Here is a 25,879-nt window from a genome sequence, read left to right as displayed (position 1 = left end):
TACATCTGGGTGCTGCAGAAACTACTGTTTGGTTCGATTTCTCAGTTAGTGTTTATAGTGGTTGTCTGCCCATTTCTGTTTTACTGTTAGTCTCTATGCCTGTCTTAGAGTGTCGTATTATGAGTTTTGTTTTTCAAAAGCCTAAACAAGGACAAGGACTGCAAATTAGACACAGCTAAAAGTCCTGTATACGTTACATCAGTTGCATTTAAGCCTAGACATTTTGTCCCTGTTAAATAAATAAATAAATAAACTAAAAATAAATCAAAGTACACTTGTAGATCAGTCGGAACAAACTGTTCTGTTAAGAGCTGAAATTATCCCAGATGGCTTTAAGATAAAATGTCATAACTTTTTCACTGAGCCAGAGCCAGCAGGGTCTGATGGCCACTTGCAGTCCAATCTTGTGCTTTTATGCAAATTGCACAGCAGAGCTGAAAATACCAGACATGACACACCAATAACCACCTGCACAGGCATTGGATAACTGTACATTTTTGCCAAGGTTTAAGACATTATCAGGACAAAGAAAGGCTTGTTACTCCCACAGAGGAAAAAGAAGCAACAAACAGAAAAGCTCAATCATTCTTGGAAAAAGTCTCAGATTTTCAGCATTTTTCAAAGACAGACTTTGTCTATCAACAGATCAGTAATTAAATAGATATTTGAGTTGTTTGTTGTATATTAGGCTATCATAAATAACAGATAGCTGATGTCATATGACCTGTCGATGGCTGAAGATGGACAGAGTGCAGCCGCGACTGCTTGAGGCATTTGTGATAAAAAAAAAATGTGCTTGTAGGCTCTTACAGCTTAATGACAACCTTATCTTATAGTTAATGTATCCTGTAGACAACCAGTACATTGTGCTTCATATCATCCACAGAATGTGTAATTGATCTTCATAATATTAATAAAAAATTATCAGACTTAATTTCAAGCATTTTAATCCTTCTGACATGACACACCAACCCCCAACTCCCCTGTCCCAAATTTCACCCACTCTCACCTGGTTACCCCAGTTGCCAAACATGCCTTATAACATTCAATGACATCTTTATGAGAAGTCCAAATGGTACCAATTTGGTTGAAATTGATAAAAATATTCATGACACACTTAAAATGGTTTCATGACGACCAGTGTCAAGGGCAACAACATATGACAGTTTAATGTCATGTTAGAACATAAAGCTCCACAGTTTGATGTCAAGTAGTAGACATTATTGGCTTGATTAATGTCATGTTGTCATAACAAAGACATTTTGCTTTCAAAATGACATAGCTGACTAAATGACATTTAAGGATAACAGTCCTAAACATCCATATAGTCAGGTGTCATTACATATTTTTGTTAGAGAAATGACTTATGTATGACTTCAAATAAAGTGTTTCTGCTTCCTTCATTATTATACTTAATAATGAATAATAATAATTAGACTGTATATGATTTACTATAGATAGAAGTTGAAATAATACATTATCAGGAATTGTAAACCAAATGTTGATATTTTTGTATAGTCAATGATCTCAAACCAATGAAACTCATGAGTAAAACTCTGAAATCTTTTAAAACTAATAGGTAAATACAAGATGATGATGAGATGATAGTTCGTAGTCAGAACCCATGGCTGCATTTTGTACAAGTTTAAGGAGGAATTCTTGGATTAGTTTGCTCAAAAAAGTGAGAACAACAATGAGAAATTGCCAGACTTCACAAATTTTGGTAAGAACCAGAAGCCATCCCAGAAAAATGTTGGAACATGACTGATGACTGTGAGTTATCTAACATTTTTTGGTATTTTAACAGCAAATATCTCACTGTCAAAAGATTAAGAGAATGTGGCAATGTGCAAATTTGTGCTCCACTGATTTGATCTAAATACACAATAAATGAATGGAAAATCAATGTTATAACAGCAGGATTTTTTTTTTTTAAAGTTTGCATTTGTTTTAAATTTTTGGCCAGGATTTCAAAGTTATCAGTTTGCTGGATTAAAAATGAAAAAAACAAACCCTGGAAGTGTCAGTGTTGCTCTGCTGACTCAGCACAACACAAAACTGCAATGTTCTCACTTCAGATCAAACATTTCTCATGTCAGCTCCCCGTCTCTGTCATTTTCACTGAATGACAGCTCAGAAACCTTCAAATCACACACACTTCTACATGTTCGTGTCATTTACAGCATGCTCACATTTGCTTCATGCAGAAAACAATTATCTCTCCTCCATAACAAGCTAATTACCCTCAATAGTTAATAAGAACTCAAATGATTTTCTTTGATGGCAGTGAATAAAGGGAGAAATTTGTAATCTGTGATGATTACAGATGAATTGCACTATAGTCAAGATTGACTGTTTTTCTGTATTTCATGCTGAGCACAATTGTTTGGGTTGTCCCTTGACAGATTAGAAGAGACATCGAAGACGAAGACAGGGGAGGAAGAAGAGGAGAGAAACATCCAAAAGAGGAAGGATGAGAGGAAAGAGGCAGGAGAGGAAACAGAATGAAAAGCAGGCAAGAACAAAAAGAGTGAGGGTTTTTAGAGGGAGAGAAACACAGGCAAGTGTTAAAGTACAACAGGAGAAGGGTAAATAGGTGAGAAGTTAGACGCTGAGTAACAAGGAAGGAGAGGAGTCAGGAAGAAAGGATGTGAAACTCAACAACAAAATTGAATTGAGGCCCAGTGGAGGAGAAGGGAGACAGATCTAATCTGATAAGCAGGAGGAGAAAGGAGGAAAAAAAGAAAGAAAAAGAGAAGCACACGCTGATGGTGGTAAACAAAAAGTACTGAGAGATAAAAGGCATGAGGAGGGAGAGAAATGGAGATCAGTGTGAGAGAGAAAGGTGGTATAAATGCCAGCTAAACCCGATAACATCATTCTGATCTGGAACGACTCTGCCTCTCCAACCTTCTCTGTGCAGATGTATATATACCTGTGTGTGTGTGTGTGTGTGTGTGTGTGTGTGTGTGTGTGTGTGTGTGTGTGTGTGTGTGTGTGTGTGCGTGTGCGCATGTAATATCCGGTTACATGCGGGGCAAAATGCTCCGGCAGAATGTGTCATAATCTGAGAATAAGATCTTTATTGAACAATGCCTTTCATTTTCCACAGCATCACTTCTGACGGTGTGTATCTGCGTGTTTATGTTTGAACCGTCCGACAGTAAAAAACGGGGACAGGCTGCCACTTCTTATGCTGCTCATGTATATAAGCAAGCAGGCGAGGCGCCAGCAGGCAGGTGCTGACTAATAAAATTAGCGTGCATGTGATGAAACATGTATGGTTTCAGGTGTAGCCTACATATATGCAAGCAGGTTTGCATGCATTCTGTGATGCTGCACACTGGCACTGCTCTCAGCTGTTATGTATGTAACTCCCTCTAACCACAAACAGTTATTTTTACATTTCTGTTTATGTAAGGGTAAAACAAACATGATATAATATGTTAATCAGTTAGCTTTAGAGTTGTTAGTGGAATTTCAAATTTAGACAGAGCCAGGGATGAAATGATTACTGGTTTCATATTGAACAATGGTAAAATTCTTGACAGTATTATCCTTTCAGATTTTAATTATCACTCAGAAACCTACCAAAGTTAGCAACAGTCTCTAAGACGCAGGCACAGTGTGCAATGTTGGTTTGTTTTTCATCAGTGAAAGCACTGAAATCATAAAGGACATGATGCCATTTCAAATCACTGAATTTGAAATATAAAACTTGAAATGATTTTAGCATGTCCATCAGTACATTTTCAGCACATTTTAACAATACTGCTTAATACATATAACAGTGATAACTGTTAAGCATGATATAATCATGATATGAAATTTCCATATGGTTTAATCTCTAGACAGAGCCAGGCTAGATGTCTACTGCTGCCTTAAGTCCAGCAGGGAATAAATCACACAACACCACCTCTGCCTCTTCTCACAAGCTACAGTAGCAAGTACGTTGCAAGTTAGCAAACACAGCATTTTGTTTGCACCTTTAATCTAGGAGGTAAAAGACATATAAAAGAGGAATTCCAGAAACTACAACAGTGGTCATCTCCTCTGCATCCTGTCTCACTGCTGCATCACTCCTTTGTTGCCATTTTTAATACATATTTGTTTGGATTTGTTTTGCCTTTGATCGATAGCACAACTAAAGATATGACAGGAAAGGGGGACAGTGAAAGGGGACAACACACAGCAAAGAGCCACATACTGGAATTGAACTGGGGCTGCTGCAGAGGACTGATAGCCTCAGTACATGGGGCATGCTGTCTACAAAGTCACCCTTGATGTCTGGAATCCCACAGTGCCTTACGAGGTGATTTGCTTGTGTCCCGTAGATAATGAAGAGAGGAAAATTCATGTTGCCTCACGCCGTGTTCAGTGGGCCTTCATGGCTGGTGTTACACTAGGCTAAATAGGTCCTGACTCCAGCTCTGTGCAGATATTGAAGACTTATATTGATCACACCCTTTGGAAGAGAACAAATGAGCACATTCTCAAAATGTGGAACTATTTTTTTTAAGTGGCTATTAAATCAATCAATATTTTGGTCGCCTGTAGTGACGAACCCACAGAGAACATGCTGTTCGCATCAGCTCTAGAGATTTCAAGATGCTTTAAGCTTGTTGGGGTTTTTTTCAGCCAACAACTTCACTGTTTCGGTTCAGTCCCACTTCTTCAGCGTTGCAGCAGGCAGATGTTTTTAGCGAAAAAGCTTCATAATCTGACTTTACACTTCTTGTTCAGCACCAAACAAAAGCGAAAGATAATGCTGGTGACTAGCTGGAGAACACAGCGGAGCGTTTAGTAACTTAACAGCCACATATTTCCCTCAAGAGTTGATGGAGCAACTGTTTGCTAAGAGATTTGCCATATCAACTTAACATAATATATGTGAATGGTTAGAGTTTGGTTCAGCTTTGGTGGCATCCCAATCCCCAAGTAGCTAAACAATTAGTTACTGCAGGTTTAGAGAACATTTACCTTTTATTCAGTAACAATTCAAATGATAATTCCAGTTATATAACCTGGGTTTTATTCCTGTAATTTTGGCCATCATTTGTATTGGTAAGTATAACATTTTAATTTAAGTGCCAAACTGTGGAAGTGCAGCGTTGCTAAAAAAGTACGAAGCTTGACTGGTCAGTGGATCAGACAACTTTTAAACAAACCCACAGATTAGCCAAATTTAACTGTAAAATTATTAAACTCTCACCTTTGACCAAACATTTGCAGTGTGCAAACAGCTATCCTGTGCACAGCGAGGGCAATACCAACATTTTAGGTGTGCTCACCCTTTCCTTCTAATTAAGCGGTTCAGATGGCCAAACTGTTGGACTGTCTGATTATCTGACTGCAATGACACTGTGTTCCCAGATTTCAGCAATTTTAGTGAGTGCAGTGTTATAATAACTACTGGAAATGATGGACAAAGCTACAAAAATAATACTCAAGTTGTAATATACCAGGATTATCCTTTAAAGCTGTCAGCTGTTGTAGAGTAAAAATGCTCAATACTATCACCATCCTCATTCAAGTTATTATCAAAAGTGATTTGGGGTTAAATCCCGGCATCACCTCTCTCATCCTGTTGTGATTCCCACACGTACCTTCACACCACCCTCCCCAAATTCCCGACTTCATTTAATCAAAATGACTGATTTCTCAAAGAGATTAACAGAAGACCATTTTATCTCTCTCTCTCTCTCATACAGTAGCGGTATTAGTGTGCATGTCACGTGCAGCAGCCACAGAGTGCGTGGGAGTATCACTGACTCCGTATGTGAATGTAACATCAAGCTCGTGAGCAGAAGCGAGGGATCTTTTATCAATGAATGCTTAATGCTCAATATACGCAAACACAAACGCATGCACGTGCACCACATGTGCATATATAGAGTTGGCTCCTTGCATCTTAATAATGCACAGCAGCAGCTGATTACAGACTGATTACCAGTCTATCAGCCCCTGTGTATGACAGTGAATAAGCAACAGCAGTCTAGTTATTGATCCACAGAGAGAGCCTGAACCTCAGAGCAGAATACATCAGAATCTCTATCACACACTTGCTGCAACTTTAATAAGACATTTTCAGAAACATCCAAGCTGTGATGTAATGAAAAAAAAGTCACAACATTAAACTAATATGTGGTTAGATGGATGAGCGCTGCTCCGTGGTTTAGCTGGTGGGAGTAATAGCTGGTGTGGGGGCACTCATTGGGTCTGATTCCCGCAAGGCTCCCATAAATAGTCAATGTGCATTGATTGCAAATGGCTTCAGATGAAAACCCCGGCTAAATGACCGCGGTACCATTATATTAGTGAAATGACAAACAGCAAAACAGATATCATGAAGCATGAAAGCATTTCTGATTGATTGTTTCTGCCTTACAAGAGGCTGAGGCCTGTGTGTTTGTGCATTGTGTGTGTGTGTGTGTGTGTGTGTGTGTGTTTATATGTGTTCTCTGTGCATCTATTGAATGACAGGGTTGTTATTGGCTGAGTGTGTATTTAACATTTGGTGCATTTCTACTCGATACAAAGCCATGCAGAGTGTTTCGTCAATCCCACTACGACTCTCATTAATGTCATTAACTGGCTGGCGCTTACACACACCTGGGTCCCTTGGTCTATGTCAGGAGCCTGAGGGATGACAACATAATGTACACGCTACGGACAGAGCTCAGATGTGCCTGTTTATATTTAAAGAAAACCACTCCTAGGAGGGGAGTAGTGGCTATTTTAGGAAAAAGCTTTTTTCCCAAGAGTTAGATGAGAAGATCAATACCACTCTTGGATCAGTCCACTCAATATTAAGCTACAACTAGCAGACGGTTAGCTTAGCTTAGCATAAAGCCTGGAAACAAAGGGAAACAGCTAGCCTGGGTCTGTCCAAAGGTAACAAAGTCTGCCTACCAGCAGTCTCACATAGCCAGACTCCCACAGTGCTGGAGAAAGGTCTAGCTCCACACAAGGTCATTCTGCTATAGAGTAAGACATGCTCTGGCTTTTTTGTACGTCTTTAATCCAGTCACAGTCGTTTTGGGTAGTGCGAAGTCCCGGATGCAGCGATGGCCTTGCTGCAAAATAGCTGCTTACGCATCATTTTATACATATTTGATCTTTGTTTTTTAATTCAAGTTGTTCTATTTGTATTTTTTTATTTAAGTTATTTAGAATTCTTAAAACTACCAAAGAAAGATTACTCTTTCAGCTGATATTCTGATATTGAAATTTTTTTACTCCCTAATTTTGGCATCTGCCCCAAAACTTTGGTATTGGTTGGACCCTAGCACATATGTATGTGCTTATGCATACACTATAGACATTTTCATCAGGACCTGGGCAAATTGTTTTAGCACTTAGCATAATTACTGAGCACACCTTTCAACACTATGGACACCATGAATGTAACATTAAATAAGTTAAGCCTCCTGGAGCTCTTTAGAAAAGACCAACTTTCTCTTCAGCATGATGTTAATGCTAACGCCAACATACTGGCAGGTTCTGTCAGAAAAAGCCACAAGTGTGATAATCTATGACACTTATCTATGACTCACAGCTAGCAACAGCCTTGACAACAACATGTTGGTTGATTGACACATTTGCAGACAAATCAGTGTTCTGATTTCAGATGTATTGTGCATTGCGTACATTTTCATACTGGGTTATAATAAGTGGAACAGATACTGGTGAAGGTATATATATGGGATGAAAAAGGATAATATTTAATAAGGTTTTTAATTGCAGTAAAAATGGGACAATTTGTCAGTGCATGTTGAGCACGTCACGTCATCTAGCTGCACGTTTCACTCACACACTTGAGAGTGGTATCAGTCCACTTCTCTAACTTTTGGCAAAGCTAAGCTGAAGTTACCAGCATGCCTCATGCCACCTGCTGTGAGTTAGTTTGTGTCAGTGTGCATGTCTGCCTGTGGATGTACGTGCACGAGTTTTACCTGAACTTCCCGTGCATGGTAGGCTATGATGAGGCCCAGCAGTATGACTGTGGACAGACTGATCAGACACTTCAGGGCCAGAGAATACATGGAGCTCTGTAGAGAGAAGACACACATCCTTAGAAAAACGTAGCACAAACATAAAACACATTTCAGATCAGTTTTGCTATGAAGGTCGTTGTAATATCAGAGCACAATGACAAAAAAACATCTATTAAAGATCGCACACTCATAAAAGCTCATAATAGGGCACATTTTGTCACAAGTCTGGTTCAACTTGGAGTGAGTCCCAGATGTCACACAATGTCCTCCTCAGCTAAAATGTTTTGTATGCCATAGTGGCACTGCCTCAGCATCGAACTAACATTTATAAAACAGACTTTCAAACACTGAACAGAAGTAGAACGGTCGTATTCCACCCATCAATATCACTCTGCAGTCGAGCTTTAAATCCTCTGCTTGTCTGGTTTCATAGGGCTTATAATCAATGCACTGGGGAACTTCCGATCAATACAACTCATAGTACTTCAATGGCTTCTTTAACCCCCTCACCTCACACACTCGGGGCACAGCAACAGCAACGCTTACTGAAGTTTATACGCAAGTGCACACACACATACTATACAGCAGGGCTGTTCAGTAAGTCTTTTATATAAAGGCATATTTGAAAAAAAGTAGAGTGGGGCCCGATGTTTACATTTCCTATGTTTGACTTGTAAAGTTAGGAATTTAAATGTGTAAAATAATGTACCTTTTGGTTGTACCTTATTAGTTTTCACAATTAGAAAAGCAACATTATGTACAAAAGGAAAAAAACAGTGCCCCTTCATAATAAGAAGTAGTTTGTTCTTTTAATATCTTTTTTTTTAAATTCAGTTTGACTATCCTAACTCCCTCTCCTTAAACAGCCTGAGTTAAAACATTTTAATAAAATATATCTCTGTGCTTATCAACAGACATAACCAAAGAAAGGGCTAATGAGCATCTTACTCCTTTGAAGGAATTATTTATTTATAATTTTTTAAATACTTATAAAAGATCACAAGGCTGGATTGAAGTTGTGAAAGGGTCCACAGGTGCCAAATGAACAGGCCTGGTATACAGTATACACACATGTACACATATAGCCTACAAACACATCTGAATTTATCTCATTTACACAAGAGACACACAACGGCACACACCTAATCTAAATGATACAGATTTAAGATCAAAAGGAAAAGTGTATCAGAGTCTTTTTGTTAGCTATTCTCTAGTGAGTTTGTATTCATTTCAGAATATATTTTCACTGGTTTGATCGTGTGTGAGCCAGATGTGCAGTAGGAATAACGGAATCAGTTCAGGTGTCTAAGTACCAGGTATCACTAGGGGTGGGTATCAAGAACCAGGACTAAACCTGTTCCAGCTCCCGACTGGTCCGTATCAAAATATCAATTAACACCTGGACTGACAACACTGCTCTGTTACCTAAACAGCTGATGTGGCAAAAGTGTGGGGTCACTTTACTAAATTTGATAAAAATGCAGCCGAATGCAAAAACTCAGGAAACAATTTAACTTGTCACTTCTGGAATAAAAGCGTAAGATTAAAATAACTGTTGAATCTTTTCACATCTTTACCAACAACATACCAACAAAAAAAGATTCAGTGAGGTTAATGTAATTTCACCTCATCCATATCTGTCAGGCATCAGGAAACCTTGTTATCCATCCACTGTCAGTATGTGGCGGATTGATTATCATAAAGAATCCCACTGACTTCGGTCATCCTCTGACTAGTCATTTAGTGTCACTATCAAGTCAAAGTTTTAACTTATTCAATGAATTATCTCAACATCTACTTGATGAATTTGCACAAAATGTTGTACAGATATTCATGTTCTATGACAACATTTTTTGACGACTTTGGTGCCACCAGCAGGTTGACATTTTTGGATTTACTTCAAATACCTCTATAACTATTGGGTTGGGTCGCTGTGACACATGGTGTGTATTCATGACCCCCTGAAAATGAATTGTGAAAAAGTTCACCTTTTATCTAGAATAGGGGTTTTCAAAGTGCACCCCATTTCAATACTTTAATACTTTAACTCTGTCAGGGAGGGAATGACAACTTGTGGAAAGCTACTGGTTGCATGGCAACTGGTAGCATCTCGTGAGTGTTGCAGGAATTTAGTTCTGTCATCAATGCTAGTGCTGTATTTCAGTGTACAACCCTGCAGTCTAATGTGGAAGCGAGATGGAGAAGCCACCACTGAAAAAGTGCTGTATGGTCAAAGAGAAAAGGAGGTTTCGGGAAAAACTGATCAACTCTTACTTTGTCAGACCTTGTGGAACAGATGGTGATCTGCCTCATCTGCGAACAGGTGAATTTGCTCAAGAAATTTAATGTTAAGCACCATTATGAGACCATATCAGAAGACAAGTTCATGAGCTCTCTTGTGCGGCCCTCATTCACATGCTACTTCCCTAAATTGGCACACAGTCATCACAACTTTGAGAACTCCTGATCTAAAGCTATTATCAGGTCAATATTTCTGTTTTACAACCTCAAAAGCAACATCCCTATCAGCTCCAGTTGATGATCATAACCATTAGATCGGCTAGACATCAGCATGCAAGCATTATCATTGGGAGTGCTGATGCAGTGGTGAGGTTAAGTACAGCCTCACAGAGCCCCTAGCATGGCAGAAGACTCCCAGTCTTCTTTTTTATAGAAACGTTAATTAAGTATTATTCTTGTCAACGGGTCTGATGATAATAATGCTTCTCTTAATACTTTCAAACTTCAACTTAACTGACACCCATTTCTACTGAAGACTTGGGGAAAAAGGGGTCATAGATATCCAGTTTATTTATAGCCTGATATTAGCTTGCTGACCTTCTATCAGAGATTGGATTTTGTCAGTGTAGTTCACCAGGTGTTTTAGTGTCAATATTCTGTTTCTAAAGCTCTTTCAACCTTTGAAATATTGGCAACAAAAAGATTCTGCACACAGATGCAAAATGTCAGGAATCAGCAGTCAAACAAAACATTTTAGGTTTGACTCATTTTCTGAGCTTTAGAAATAAAACTAGCTGCATTTAATGCTTTGGATTTCTGAAAGCCATGCTCGCTGAATTGATTCATTTGTCTACATCAAGTCAAGGACTGTGTTTTGAATTGCAGAGCATAATACGTACAAAAAAAAAAACCCAAAGAGCATTAACTCTCAAGATCACCAAGGTCACATGATGAACACGGCAGCCTACAGTACTGTCCTCTTGAAGAGAGGACTTGGGCCACCTTCAGACTGCACATCAGATATTTCACCTGTTAAGATGCTGTTAAGCATTCATCGCCAATGACTCTCTTAATCTGATTGCGCTCTCTGAGTTTAGACACATATTACTCAGCCCTTCCTTCAAGACGTTATTAAGCAGAATCTACAATGCATTTTGGGTTCATGAATATATATTGCAAGTCAGCCTTCTGGAAAATAGAGTGTGTTAGTGTGTTACTGTGTCTATTTAGGGTCGCCGTAGATATTTCATGGCCTTAATGGTATTAATTTGACGTTGCACAAACACTCAGAAACACACACACACGGTCTAGTTTGTTAATCCTCACTGACACCCTCCTCTATCGAGTATTGCTTTTTTCTGTAATTATCAGAATCTAAGAGGATTGAATTTGAGATTGGGTGTCCTTTCTGCTATTTAACACACCCAAACACATATAGACGCACACAAACACGCACAAGGAGAGAATTAAGTGAGTGTTGTTCATTTGTTGCTCATATCAGTGTGGTTCTGGGCCACTGCACAACACTGAGAGAATACCATCTAGCCTCGACACTCCTCTGATTTCCTCTATCAGCTCGCCCAAAGCTCTGGCTGTCTTTTGGTCTTTATTTTCTCACACTCTCCTCTCCCTGTCTCGGTCCGTCTCTCCTCTGCTAACATCTCATTTGTACTCAGTGAAGCAAACTAGGTGCAAAGGAAGCCAACATTGTTGTGTTAATGAGAAAAATGCAGACTTGTATTTCAGCAGCGTATCTGTTTAAACACACACACACACACACACTCTGGTGGTGAGTTTGCTTCCTCTACTCTTACCTCTCCCTAAACTGCGTCTACCTTCAGCCGTCTGTTGGACGTTCAGATGTGTTTTCAGTTCTGCCCATCACACTGTCAAGAGCATTTTGTTGCTGCCCGTTTCCACTTCACTTATGCTGCCTGTATAGTGAATGACTCGACTGTGACGAGATGTATGTGTGCACCTACTTGCCTTCTGTTTGATTTCACTTTTTTATACCATGATTCTAATTGGGTGGCAGGTGTCCATTAATATCTAGTAACAGGATATCTCTAATGCATTTGTTTGCGGTTCTAAATGAATGCACCTGTAAACTATAGATAAAGACAGCGGGGCTAAAGAGTGGTTCATACATCAGTAGGGACATGGACAGCTGTGAACAGCAGATGCACACACACGCTACAATCTGCAGCACTTGAAAACAGGATGGTGATCTCACGACAGCAAGCTTTGTTTGGCTGAACAACAACAAAAACTCATTTTTGTGTTTTTGTACTCTGTTAAAGGTGAATTGTGAAATGTGACAGCAACTGATCTACTTGCACAGCCTCACTTTGAAACTAGTATCCACTTTACTTTTCTAGCACATACACACTTGGGCACAGAAATTAGCCTATGTAATTAAAAATATACATTTAATAGAAGCTTACTTTAAATAATTCACACATAAACACATTTGTTTTTATTTCTTTTCCCCTCAATGTATCTTGCTAAATGGTAACTAACTAACGTTTGTCTGGTGTCTATAGAACAAAACAAATCGGAGAAAGTTTTATTGATGGTGTAAGTTTTTACGAGAAAAAAGGTCATCACTTTGTGCAGTGTGCAGACTGAACAGGATCATGTAATCCCGCCTCTTTCTGCCAGCACCAGTACTCAGGTAGCTTCTTCAGTGAACCCAGTTTTTACATTTACTGTGAAAAAACATGTCACTACAATGAAACACCTGCTTTCAGAATGGAGTCTGGTTTAACAGTCTGCCCAATTGAAAGACTGCCAAGAGCAGACGGTATTTTAACGTCAATTATTTACATCGATTGAGCCGACCTACCTTCCTATAATGAACCTTGTAAACGGCATATAGTAATGTAGGGAGTGGAGCTAAAACCGTCCTGTTGTCTACTTCTCTCAGCTTGTTGTAAAAGCTCATGTAATAAGCACAAATTGCAACCAAAATAGAGACAGCATCTTTTCTCTGCTTCATTTACAGAAACAGTTATTTTACCTCTCTGTTCTACTGCAGCTTCTCTCAGTTTTTTAACCATTTAAAACACAAAAGTCACACAATAATACAAACACCAAAGTCACACAGCCACAAACAAACAAACTCATCGATCAAGGCAGAGGGAGACCAGACAGGTAAGAGGACTGGTTTTGTCAATGAAGTCTGGTTGTTTTGATCAGAGGCATATAGTTTCTAGTGAAACAAAAAGGAGCTTACTAAAAAAGGTCTATCTTTGTAACAATCATGTCCATAATGTTGTTAGACACGTAAAATAATAGTCTTGAGCCTGTCAGTTGCAAAACATGCACTTTTAGTGGACTTTCTTCAATGATATGCAGTTGCCTTGTTCAGTTTTACTTTCTTCTGCAGTACTTTTCCTCAGTACTGGGCCAGTTTCAAAAATCATTGTCTCTATTAGTCAGTTAGACACAAAAACCTCAAAATAAGGTCCAGGTTGAAAGATGCAAAAGCTACGGCGTTAGTGTCGTCAGGGAATTAACTAACTTACTATGTCCGAAGTTCAAAAATGCACCTACCAACACCTCCAAAGCTCAGTTAAATAATGACAAGTTGTGTTATTTCACACGGAGATACCTGCTGTAACTATCTTGATGAACAGCAGCCTTCCCAGAATCTTGTCATCACTGTGTGGTTGCCAGGCAACCAGCAATGTACAGGTACAAGCACAGGTGTAAATAGATCAACAATGGCTTAAATCCATTTAGCTGCTTCAGTTTCAGGGTGCACGCTGGCTCACTGTCACACTGCCACGGCTCACCGGGACACTTAAATAGAATGGAGCCATCGTTACTGTTATTAGTAACACCTGTGTCCCTGAGTCGGCTGTGGAAAACGCTCAGTGCTCGGCAGACGGATAAACTGTTGTTCAAGGAACAGCATAACACACCAGCATTCCCTGACAAGCAATAGCAGAAGGAAACGATAAGACATTTGAGATAATGAATGAAGCTGGGGGCCTGTGTACAACCATAAAAATAAGTTGTGGACTCTTTCAGACGATCTCTGACATATACAATATAGAGTATGCACTGACATCACTTTCCCACACACACTCTCAGTCGGACTGAGTCGCATACCATCCAGCAACACGGCTGCCTTTAGTGCTTAAATCAAAGGCAGTTGGACTCAACAGTGATCCTGACAACTTATCAAAGACACAGTGGTTCAAAGACACCGACATGAGGCCAGGAAGCTGGTTTTCTGACATTTATATGTATATGGTTCAGATGCCAGGGAAATACACAAAGCAAAGGAGGCAGACAAAAGCCTGGATTCTGCTGTAACGTTACTTCAAGGTGGGATTTATTGGCAAAATTAAATTATTTATGAAAAAAGGACAGCTGATATGAGAAGGAATGGGGGTAGGGAGTGGGGAGATGACATGCAGAGGACTCACAGCCTCGGCACATGGGGCGTACCAACTGACCTGGCCACCAGATTTTTTTATTTTATTTTATGACATTACTGTAGAGGTATGGTCACGTGCAGCAGCACTGATGTTTGCAGATTGGTCTGGGGTGAGGATGTGCAATGCGATGCACGGTTGTATACAAAAGGCTGTGTTACATGTAATAAAAATGATAGATCATGAATGTTTAATGGATGAGTAACATTAGTCAATACAGTATATAAATTATGGTATGATTTTACCCCAAAATCCAACATACCTGACACAAAATGGCAACCGCAAATCCTGGATTCCGGCTGTTTCTCTAGATTGCAGTGGTCAATTTGCTTCTCTTTTCTTTAGCTTCATAGATCATAAAAAGATCGCTCCGATTTCTTATTGAATCTTTTTGTACAGTCAATCACACAACAGTTCTTTCACATTTTGGATGTGTTTTTTGTGTTTTTGTGGCAATTATGCTAAACGCTAATGTTGCCACTGAGCCATTTTTTGTCACTCAGTGAATAAGTGACTTCTGCATACTGTGACACAACAACCATACCTTATATAGGCTATGTATTCATTTGTGTGTATGTTAGTGTGTTTCATCTATTCTTGTTTCTTTTTGTCCAGCTGAGCACAAGTGTGTGATTGGTGTGTATTGATCAGTGGCTTGGTGGACAGCATGCAGAGATAATGAGCGTTTGAGCTTCTTTAGCTCAATCAACAGACAGACAGACACACACACACACACATACACACACACACACACACACGCACACATAGACACATGCACCAAACCAGGTAGTATCTACATGATTGTTTTTCCCCAATTGTCCCCACTTGACCTCACCCTTATTGACACAGATGTGTGAGCAAATAAACGTCCCTTAACAACACATTACTCTCGTAGTGATGAGTCGCTCATGTGTTGGTAAGGCATATGAATGTGTGTGTGTGTATGTGTGTGTTGTAATGAGTTAGCCTTGGGGTCTCTCCCTGTCAGAACGATGCCTCCTTGCAATCAGTCTCCAGGGAAACAGGCAGTAGACAGAGGAGCGATGTCACCTTACCAGGATAAACACACATGCACACACACACACTTGGCTGTACGTTGACACACACCATTACAGCCCTACACACTCAATTAAATCCAGACAAAAGGAGACGTGAATGCGCACACACACTATAGCAGGTGCATCCATGGGTTCTAATATGACAGAGCTGAACACATAGAGACATGAGGAGCAACACTCCATAGGTGTGTGTATACACAGAGGAGACGACTCGGTGACGTGAATGTTTACGTTACTGCCGGGTGATGCAAGTTTTTAACACACCCAAGTGTACCAAGACACTCACACGTTCAGAGGGAGGCAGCCTAGCCTTGTTACACTGAAAGAAATGAGCATATTTGTACCTGTTAGTAGCAAGACCTGTGGGAACTACCGTCCCTTAGAAGCCTGTGATCTAAAAGATGAAGGGAGTGTGGAGGAAAAGAGGAGGAGGAGGTGGAGGAGGAGGAGAGTGGCAGCAGAAATGCTGAGATGGCTGATAGCTCCTTTAGAGAATATGGTGGCAGTTGGTGAGTTAAATTCCCTGATGATCCTCGTGTACTGTACTGAAAAGCAGCACGCAGCCACCGTAAGTGTCCTCCCAGAGAAAGGTCTGTAAAGGTCTCCCAGTAAATGTCTGCGAGAAATGTCATAGATAGGGGAGGGAGGGCGGGGAGAGGGGAGGGAGGGACGGAGGGTAGCATACTGGGAATGTGGGAGATGTTGTAAGCCTGCTGAGATGGCAATGACCCCCTTGGGGAAATGGAGATGTATTTAACAGAGGAAGATAAACACTCCCTGTAAGTGAGAAGAAGGAAGGAAGGAAGGAATGGAAGGAAGGAAGGAAGGAAGGAAGGAAGGAAGGAAGGAAGCAAAAGGAGACTGGAGGTAAACGGGTTCGTTTGTATTTTGCTGGGCATAAAAAAATAAGATGTAATTAAAAATACGTTAAGAGCTTGTACTTGTGTATTTGAAATACTTAAAATACATTATCTAAAGCTACTACAAAGAATTGATATTTTTGAATGCCCCTGTGGTCAAAAGTGATAGTGTTTCCACTGTAATAGCCACAAAATATAATGCAAAAAATAAAATTTGTTTTAAGTGACTCATTTACTGCTCACTCTCACTTTGTCTGTGAAAATGTAAACAGAGTTTCTTTTCATCTGATTTCAACAAAACAAAAAAACAAAACTCAACAACAGTTAGCCTAATCACAGTCTGTGGCCAAATGCAAGTGAATCACGTGAAATATCCTAGTGAGTCCAGCAGCGTGCTGATTGTGAACGACTGATGTGGTCCTCATGTTAGCCTCATGATATATGAGGGAAGAAGCCAAACAGTCACATGATGCACAGTGACCCCAAAATACTTTTTCCCATAAGCTTACATTGCGAAAGAAAAGGCTTTTTCTGCCGTTCTTTGAGAGTCACGTCCCCTGCAAAATCATGTTTTTGTCTATCAGGATTTCATCCATTCGATCTGATAACATTTGGAAAGTGTAGACAAGCCGCATGATTAAATCGATATATCTGGGATAAGCAATACTTTTTTTTAGCTGATAACTTATAATTACCTGCCTCTTATGGCTGATACTGATAAGATAAGTGATAATTTAATTTAATTAATTTTTGTATTTCAAAAAGAAGTTCATATAATATGTAGTTTATGCACACCTGAGGGTGAGAGGGGCTCAGATGCAGTGAGCAAAGATAGATGATTTAATATTTCATAGGTCTGACTGAACCAAATCTAACTGACATCACTTTTACAACAAAAACAAAGAACAGTTCTGACTCTTCAAATGTTCATTTAGTTTTTCTAAAGTTCGTCAAAAACGTCACAAATATAGTTTCGATTTTATAGTGGATTGTACCTAAGAATTCAAATTAAATGCATTGACATTTTGTCATATAAAATATTATTATAGGCAATATTTATCAGTCAATATACAGCGGGACCGATATAGCAGTGATGGGCAATAGCGACTAATAATTTATCAGCCCCAATATTTATTGTGCATCCCGAATTTTTATGCCTTTTCAAGTTAGTGGGCTAAACCAGAAGTTAGAAGTCTGCCGCTGAGTTCCATAGAGCATGCACAGTCTGCATTCATCCAAGTAATGTCTTTAGAGTGGTAGTCTGACTAACCGGATGCATGCTGCAGGCATAAGCTCTGTCATCGGTCGCTTGCTTCAAACAGCGGCATGATGTCCACTGTATGTTTTCATAGTCTCTGGGAAACAAGAACAACCTCCTAGCTGCAACCCACACGTTGAAATGGGCAAATTAGCGCCTGGGAAGCTAGTGGTACGAACGTAAACAAGCTAACAGCTGTTATCTTTTCTGTTGTGGTGATGTAGTCACTTTAATGCCAGAGCTTGCCTCCCCACATGCAAATGGTCCACCACAACAATTTCCCCCTTGACTATTTTGCAGCAGCACCATTGCTGCATCCTGAGTTTAGCACTGCACAAGATGTTTGTGATTGGTTTAAAGAAATGCAAACAAGGCTGGAGGTTTTTTCCCCTATTGCAGAATGTGTATGTGTGGAGCCAGACCTTTCTCCAGCGCTGAGCGCTGTGCAGAGAGGACTGGCTATGCGAGACTATTACAGTGGTAAATGGCTTTTAATCCCGCTTTGCTGTATCCAGCTCTTGCTATACATCCATCCAAGTCAGATCCATATTGAGGCTACTAAACGCCTAAAATTACGTAATATCAGTATATTTGTATCAAATGTATTTTTGAGATTTTCAAATTACAAATTACTGGCATTTAAATGACATATATTTTCCAGTATTTGCATTTTGATACAGTGGATTAGCATGTATTTATAATTGGTAACACGATACTTTTTTATATGCCCATTTCTGCACACAACACTCATCTGGATGTCGAGGTGTCGAATGTGTACATTGACAGCGTGACAGGTGAAGCTGACAGCAGCTGTGCATTCCCTCAGAATAGCTACGCTCCATTGCAGGCCTGAAACATGGCATGGAGCCGGGGCCCTGAGGAGCCACTTGGACCTTTTGTGAAATGATCTATTGATCTGACAGTGTCAGGCCACATGCTGAGGTCCCAGGTGTCTGAGGGCCTCAGTTATTCTCAGTTAGAGACACATGTCAGAAGGGGACCCCCTCCCTTTTAACCTGTTCCTAATAAAATCAATAATAGAAGCTCATAAAAGTGTTTTTAAGAGGGTCTGTCCTCATACTGCTGTTCACATTTCAAGTGTCAAGGTCTAGGGTCAAACTGGTGACACTGATCATGAAAAGAGTTAAAAATACTGAGTGATGCTTGACAGTCTGAATATGTACAGTACAGAGCTGCTGAAAACACATCTTGAGATAATTTATGATTGCAATTTGATGCTTTTTGTGGGAAAACTCTTCAATTCTGCCTGAGAGCAAATTAAATTATTTCACATTCATGAATTATTTCATCATTTAATATTCTCTCTGCATAATCCGTCTTGGCTCAACAATTGTGATTGGACATTTACAGTATAGAAATTCACTACCACTGCCTAGAGCTCTGAATATCAGTAGTGGAAGATTCAGATCCTTTAATTAAGTGAAATGACCAATGCCACAAAAATTCGAAAATAGCTCTTCATTCATGTAAATGTACATAAGTATTATCAGCAAAATGTAATTACAGTCTCAAAGTTAAAGTGTCTGTTCTGCAGAAAATGTCACCTGTGAGTGATTATTGTACATTACATTATCAGTTTGCTAATACTGATGCATCAATGTGTAAGTTGCGTTGTGAGTGGTTGACTTAAATCATTTTAATTACTTACTTACTGTGGAGTAAAAAGTGAGGTAGGAGTCTAAAGTAGCATGAATCGTGAAAATTTTTTCATTTTGGGCTACTGTATTAATGTGAAGCCAAAACATCTGAATCACCCCCTGGTGGTTGGCTGCAGTATAGGTCATAAATCCTGCATCCCAAATGTTAATAAGTGGGACAAGGGCTGGTGGGACATGAGTAACTAAAACATCACGTCAAATTAATTTTTGTAGGTAGTTCTTATCAACCATTTCTCTGAGCAGTTTGGTCTTGATTAGTTATTTGATTATATAAAAACATGATTTCATGCCATGATTGACAGCTGACCTCTGCTTGTGATTGAGTCAGCTGGGTATATAAGCGAGAACTCGAAACCACAGCTTCAACACTGGTGCTACTGGTGCTAACTACAGACGTCACCAGTGCAAGATGGCTTTGCTGGGATCCAAATATTTTGGCTTCATTTTTGTGTTATCCATCTTTTATTTATGTCAGTGACTAGTATGGGTAGCGATGTTTGATAACTTAATTGACAAATCGCTCACATCCCTTGTAAAAACATGGTGGTGCACCATGGCGGACCAATGTAGATATAAACAGCTCAATCTAAGGTAACGAAAGTACAATGATTCTTATTTTCAGATGATTAAACTAATGAAAACATGCTTATATATTACTATATTCAATTTCTGTCATATTCTGCCAATAGAACCCCTTAAATTATAGAGTGGACCATTAATTGAATGTACTTTCCTTTCTACCACTGCCAAGGCCAGTTTTTATCTGCACCAAAACTTACTGATCTTAGATATTTGTCTTGATTGTTGACTTGGCCTCGAACTCAACTGAATTAGGCAGGCTGATAACTGAAGACAGAGGCTCTAATAGAATGAACGGAACATCTCAAACATCTCAGCTGTGGCTAAAGTATGTGCTGACAGGGTCTGAAATCTGTTTCTGCACATGAATATACATACGCTTACTCACTATACCCACAGTCACGAACACTATGTCCTTCTCTGTTAACCTCTCCTCTCCCTTTATCCTTCCTAACACACACTCCAGCACAACCACAACCACACACACACACACACACACACACACACACACCATCCAACCCACCCTGTTAGTTCCATTCTTATTCTTCATCTCTATTTTTGGGAGCAACATAGAGCAGCTGGTTTGAAATCCATACACACACCGACAGTATACAATGACATTTAGTTTATAGCTATTGTCAAAGACACAAGGTCTTACGTTGCTGTTAACAGCATATATAGTTATATAACCATACATAGATGTTCAATAATGAAAGGTGATCTGTACCTATCACATTTCTGCATGAGCTTTTCTTAATGATGGCTGTCAATAACACAGCACACAAACTAGCATCTCTAAAAGTCAGCATCCATTTCAAATGTGTGAGTTTGTACGGCACGTGTACGCCAGAATGGACAGTGCATGCGTGGGTGAGTGATTATCAATAATCAATAGAGGAAATCATTCAAGGCTTCCCCCCTTTGGACTGGTTTAAAGCGCTGAATGAACCTCTTCACTTTTCCCTCCGCCATCGACCTCCAATCCATCTCCCTTTCCTTTCTCTCTTTCATCCTCATGATCTCTATCCATTTTTCACAACAACCAGCGGGCTTCTTTCCACCTCAATTATCTAAGTGAGGGCTTGAACTGTCTGATGGAACTCCAGTATCTGTTGGAGTCAAACCAAATCTGCAACCATAAAAAAAATAATGATTTAACTTGGCACTGTGCATTTAAAAATGAATTTTGATCAGGCTTTGCTCAAGCCAGCTACTTAACTCTCTGGATTCAACCTCTTATTTAAAAATGTACAACGCTGAGAGGAGACTATTAGGTGCAAAGACATTTTACTGAGGCTGGGCAATATAATATCTAGATATTTTAGGGCTAGTTCTCAAATAGTGCAAACATATGATCTTACAGAATATGATGCCCTGATGTAGATTAAGGTAGACCACAGTATATAAAGTAGTTAAATTAGCACTAATATTGAACCAAAAACATCATATTTAATAGTAAAACACTGACAGGGAATATTTCACTGCACAAGCAGCACCTGAATTAAATATTGCTATAATATTTTTATTATGGTTTACAATGCAGAACTTGCTTATAGTGGAGTGAGGTCTGTGAAATATGGGCAAAATCAAATATCACAATATTTTTCGATATTGCAACATATAGACGCCTTTTCTGTTGTTAAACATTATGATGTTTTCCTAAAGTAAACCATGGACAGATTCATATGACATAATCCCTTTCAATCATCACTTATGACCCACTAGAAGTGTTCTGTGGTGTCTGTATCTGCAAAGACGCTGCCTTCTGCCTGAATTTCCTTATTTTTTCTCACTGTTTTGCTGTGCCTGGGGCATTTCATCAACCCAAAACATTGTTATTTGACATCCTGGTGTGTTTACGAGCGGTTCGGACAACTCCTGACTGGCTGACTTGTACACGCTCACTCAATGGATGGACCATCTTTCTACAGCTGTCATAGGGTTCAGCGATGGGATGAATATATCAATGATTGACTGAGTGCATTGCTGGCTGTTTTTTCTCCTTTTATTTAATGGCGTGCAGAGTGACAGGCACCGCTCTGTGCTGCTCCACCTCAGGACGCTCCTGTTGGCTGGAGTATGGTGCGGAGTCAGGAGGACGAGTGAGAGGAAAACAGCCTGTAGAGCCAGACTTTTTCACATCTAACGCGATGATGTAATGATTTATTTTGAGTTGGTGATTGTTTTAACTGTGGAAAGACTGGACAAGACAGTTTTTGTGAGCTTTATGTTGTTTTTGTCTTTCGAGTTTAAATGAAGTGTATTTTATGGAGTTAACAAGGCAATAAGAGCCTGTCTTAGATCGTTAAAAGAGAGAAACTTCAATTCAGAAGGTGATCTGTTGTATTTTTCTGTTTAATGAGGAAAAAAGTTTGAGAATATTTCCTTTCTTGACATTTTCTGGGTTAATTTTGTTTATTTTCTTGCAGCTCACACACATTCAACCAAAGCTGGTTTTGTTTTATTTTTTTGACTGGCAGTGGCAGTTAGTACGTGATAAAACTTCAATTTTGAGCCATTACTACTTCAATTCCGGCACCAACAACATAGCAAAATGACATTTTAGTGTGGTTATGTGGTCTATCACTCTGTTCGCTTCTCATTTTTCCTTCATTTAGCCTCTGTGACAACCGTGACATAATCATGACATCGGTCTATTATAGGGATGACTATTGGTGGTTTCTCAAAATATTAACAGAATTATTTTATTTGATAAATAATCATCTGTAATTTGAATACAATGACTAAATGGATAACGGCAAATAGTATAACAATAATAGAACATTTCAGAAAATTACATCTCTTTACTGTAATGCTGCCTTTAAAACCAGGAAAAGACAATACTTCATGGTATTATGATATCCAAAATCTAAAATGATTTCTAGTCTTATATTGCGATAATAATATAAATACATTTTACATACCAATCTACAGCAACTGAGACTTTTTTCTACTAGATCTTAAAGAACATGGATTAACCAACAGACGCTTTTGTTTACAGCTGTCCATCAATTCTTATTGATAGACAATTCCTCCTGATTCAGATGAGGGCTGCATCGGTTGTAGCTTAAGAACCTAAATCAGGCCTTTCATTATCGCCTTTTCTTTCTTCTCTCCTTCTACAGCCTTTCATTTCTCGCCCAGCCGCTTCTCTCTTCCGATGACACTCCCCCAGTTTGACGCCCACTGGAAGAGCACAGGAGCAGAGGGAGAGAGAAAGTGAGGGGACAAATGAAAGAAAAGAAAAGAAAGAAAGAAAAAAGACAGACGACAGGATAAAGAGACAGGCGCGGAGTGGAAATAGAAAAAGAGACGGAGAAAGAAAGCCTTAGCAGTGTCTCCCGTCTCCTTCAAGGAGGAGAATAGGTCGATGGGAAGAAGAAGAAAAGCGACGAGGAGGGACTGAAAGAGAGAAAATTCATGGTTTGAATTTTCATTAATAAAAAGATGTGGCCTCTAAAACAGTTCTTCATAAAGTAATGAGTGGGAGAAAAGGGAAAAAGAAGCAGATTTTTCTAGCAATGACAATAACAGAGTGAAACCAAATATCAGCTGGAGACTACAAACAGAAACACGGATAGAGACACACCCAGCTAGCCTATTCTAATAGGCTACCTGTAAATCAGTGCTCTCACATGATCCATATCCTCTTTCACATGATCAGTGATCCATACATGACAAGCTGCATGAGTGGAAATAATGTTTCCACATTATTAGCTAAAGAAAACCAACCCTGTGTGACATGAGAGAGAGAAATAAGGGATGGAACAAGAGCAGAAGTATCTCTGAATCGGGAAGGTGAGCGCAACACGCTCTAAGATTCACACACATGCACACACAGATGTACACACATACACAACCAAAATAAACAGACAATAGCATTCAGGGCCAGATTCAGCTTATTACACTCCCCATTACACAGACAAATGAGATCCTGGCCTCCTACTGATAATCTGCCCCCCATGTCCTCTGCATCATTGTATTACATCACCCAGAAGCAGCCACTGTCAAACCTGGCCATTACAGTACACAACCCTCCAACAACACGGGCATGGTGCTGGTCACACCATGTGGGGTGGACCAGTCATGAGTTTGGAGATTAACTAGTGAACACTTACTCTGACTGACTCCACCAAAACAGCCAAAGTTGGGGCGTCCTGGTGACCTGGGAGTTGAGGACATGGACCACTTAATGTCCTCAGTTGGTCTCTGAGTTTCTAAACACCCAAATGAGTCACAATGATGTTGTTAGCATTAAGAAAGAACTACAAGCTTGGATTTCTAGTCTCTACGTCTGGGTAGAATGAGTATTTTTGTCACCTAACACTACGCTTCGGCCAACAAAGTCATAGCTATATGCTTGGGAGGGGATCGGTGCGGGCGTCAGAAGCTCAGATGCAATGCATCCTGGTGCGTGTAGGCACTGCAGGCACAGCTCCACAAGCAGAGGTCAGTTTTCTATAGCACACATGGAGGAATTTATTGCTTCAATTAACTACATTTACCATCAGCACCAACTGAATCTCTAAATTAAAAGTGCAAAATTTCCCCTTTAACCAAGTAAAATTCCACCTAACCACCGGTGCACAATGCTACAACCACCATAACAGCCTGGTGTGGTGTTTGCAAGACAAAAAGAAGGGATTGAAAACGCAGACAAGATACACAAAACCCAATAATTCGATTGGGAGATTAATACTAATTCTTGTTTAAAATAACTTGAATTAAATGTTTATTATTGAACTTCTTTGAGTGGAAGTGAAGAGAAATCGTCATCTGCAGCGACTAAGCAAGCAGCCACTGTGCTGTGTGACGGACAATCATTGCCTTTCATAGACTTAATGTTCTTCTAAGGCTACATTAAAGGGGCAGTCTACCAGTTTATTATTGTACCTCCATAAAGTAGTGAGACTTGTAAGAAACAGACTGAAAATATTTCAAAATCATAGCAGCAGAGGCAGAGATATTCTGATTTTCAACCTATTTCAACCTCTACACCCTCAATTTGGAACAAGTGTGAACCAACCGTGTCACTGAAAACATTTTAGGCGTGAAACGGGCAGTGTAGTAGCTGAATATTTATCCATGTTTGATCAGCACTGCAAGTTTTACAGTTTGATCCAAGTTTTGGGAAGCTCTGTTTGACACTGGACACACGCAATCATTTTTAGGTATTATAACAGAGTACACTTAAATATGTTTAAGAGAACATTTTGTACCAGAAATAGGCATTGTAGAAAAGAATATAGATTTATATTTGATCAGCACTGACAAGTTTGACAGTCTGAGTTTCATATTGCACTCAATGAGAATGAGCTGTCATTCACAAGGTAGCACCACATTTAAAGGATACCCTGCTTTATCGTGTATTTTATTTTAAATATTTTACTAAATGAACATCATGCTGTATTGAAGAAGACAATAAGGGTCCATACAATTGGACTTGTTTTTGTAACCAGTGGTATCGCTTCCTGCTGGCCATTAGAAAGAAAGCAGGCTTAAGAGATTTCTGCATTGGCTTTACTTTTCAGGCCCAGAATCTCCATCTACTAGTTAATATATGGTCTATGTTTGCAACACAGGCCTTCTAGAAAGATGAAGTTTCCAAGCCCAAACCAAGATAACCCTGATGGCATCACTATGACATCACCAAGGCTAACTTCTCACACTGTACAAAGCCCCTCCAGAGCCACATGACACATTATACAACTGTTGACATACCAACCATGACTAGTAAACTGATCTTTATATGTGAAATCAGT

General features: G+C 39.5%; 1 protein-coding gene across 1 annotated transcript in view; it reads right to left on the bottom strand.

Moving 5' to 3' along the window:
- kcnn3 (potassium intermediate/small conductance calcium-activated channel, subfamily N, member 3) overlaps positions 1-25,879 on the bottom strand; it is an 80,718-nt gene that overhangs the window by 52,525 nt on the left and 2,314 nt on the right. The window contains exon 3 of the mRNA XM_084726694.1: positions 7,956-8,051. Coding sequence (XP_084582820.1) covers positions 7,956-8,051 — 96 coding nt within the window. The remainder of the gene's footprint in view (positions 1-7,955; positions 8,052-25,879) is intronic.

The sequence above is a fragment of the Lutjanus erythropterus genome, chromosome 9 (assembly GCF_056507025.1).
Source record: "Lutjanus erythropterus isolate fLutEry1 chromosome 9, fLutEry1.hap2, whole genome shotgun sequence".
Taxonomy (NCBI): Eukaryota; Metazoa; Chordata; class Actinopteri; order Lutjaniformes; family Lutjanidae; genus Lutjanus; species Lutjanus erythropterus.
This window is presented reverse-complemented; position numbering and strand designations above follow the sequence as displayed.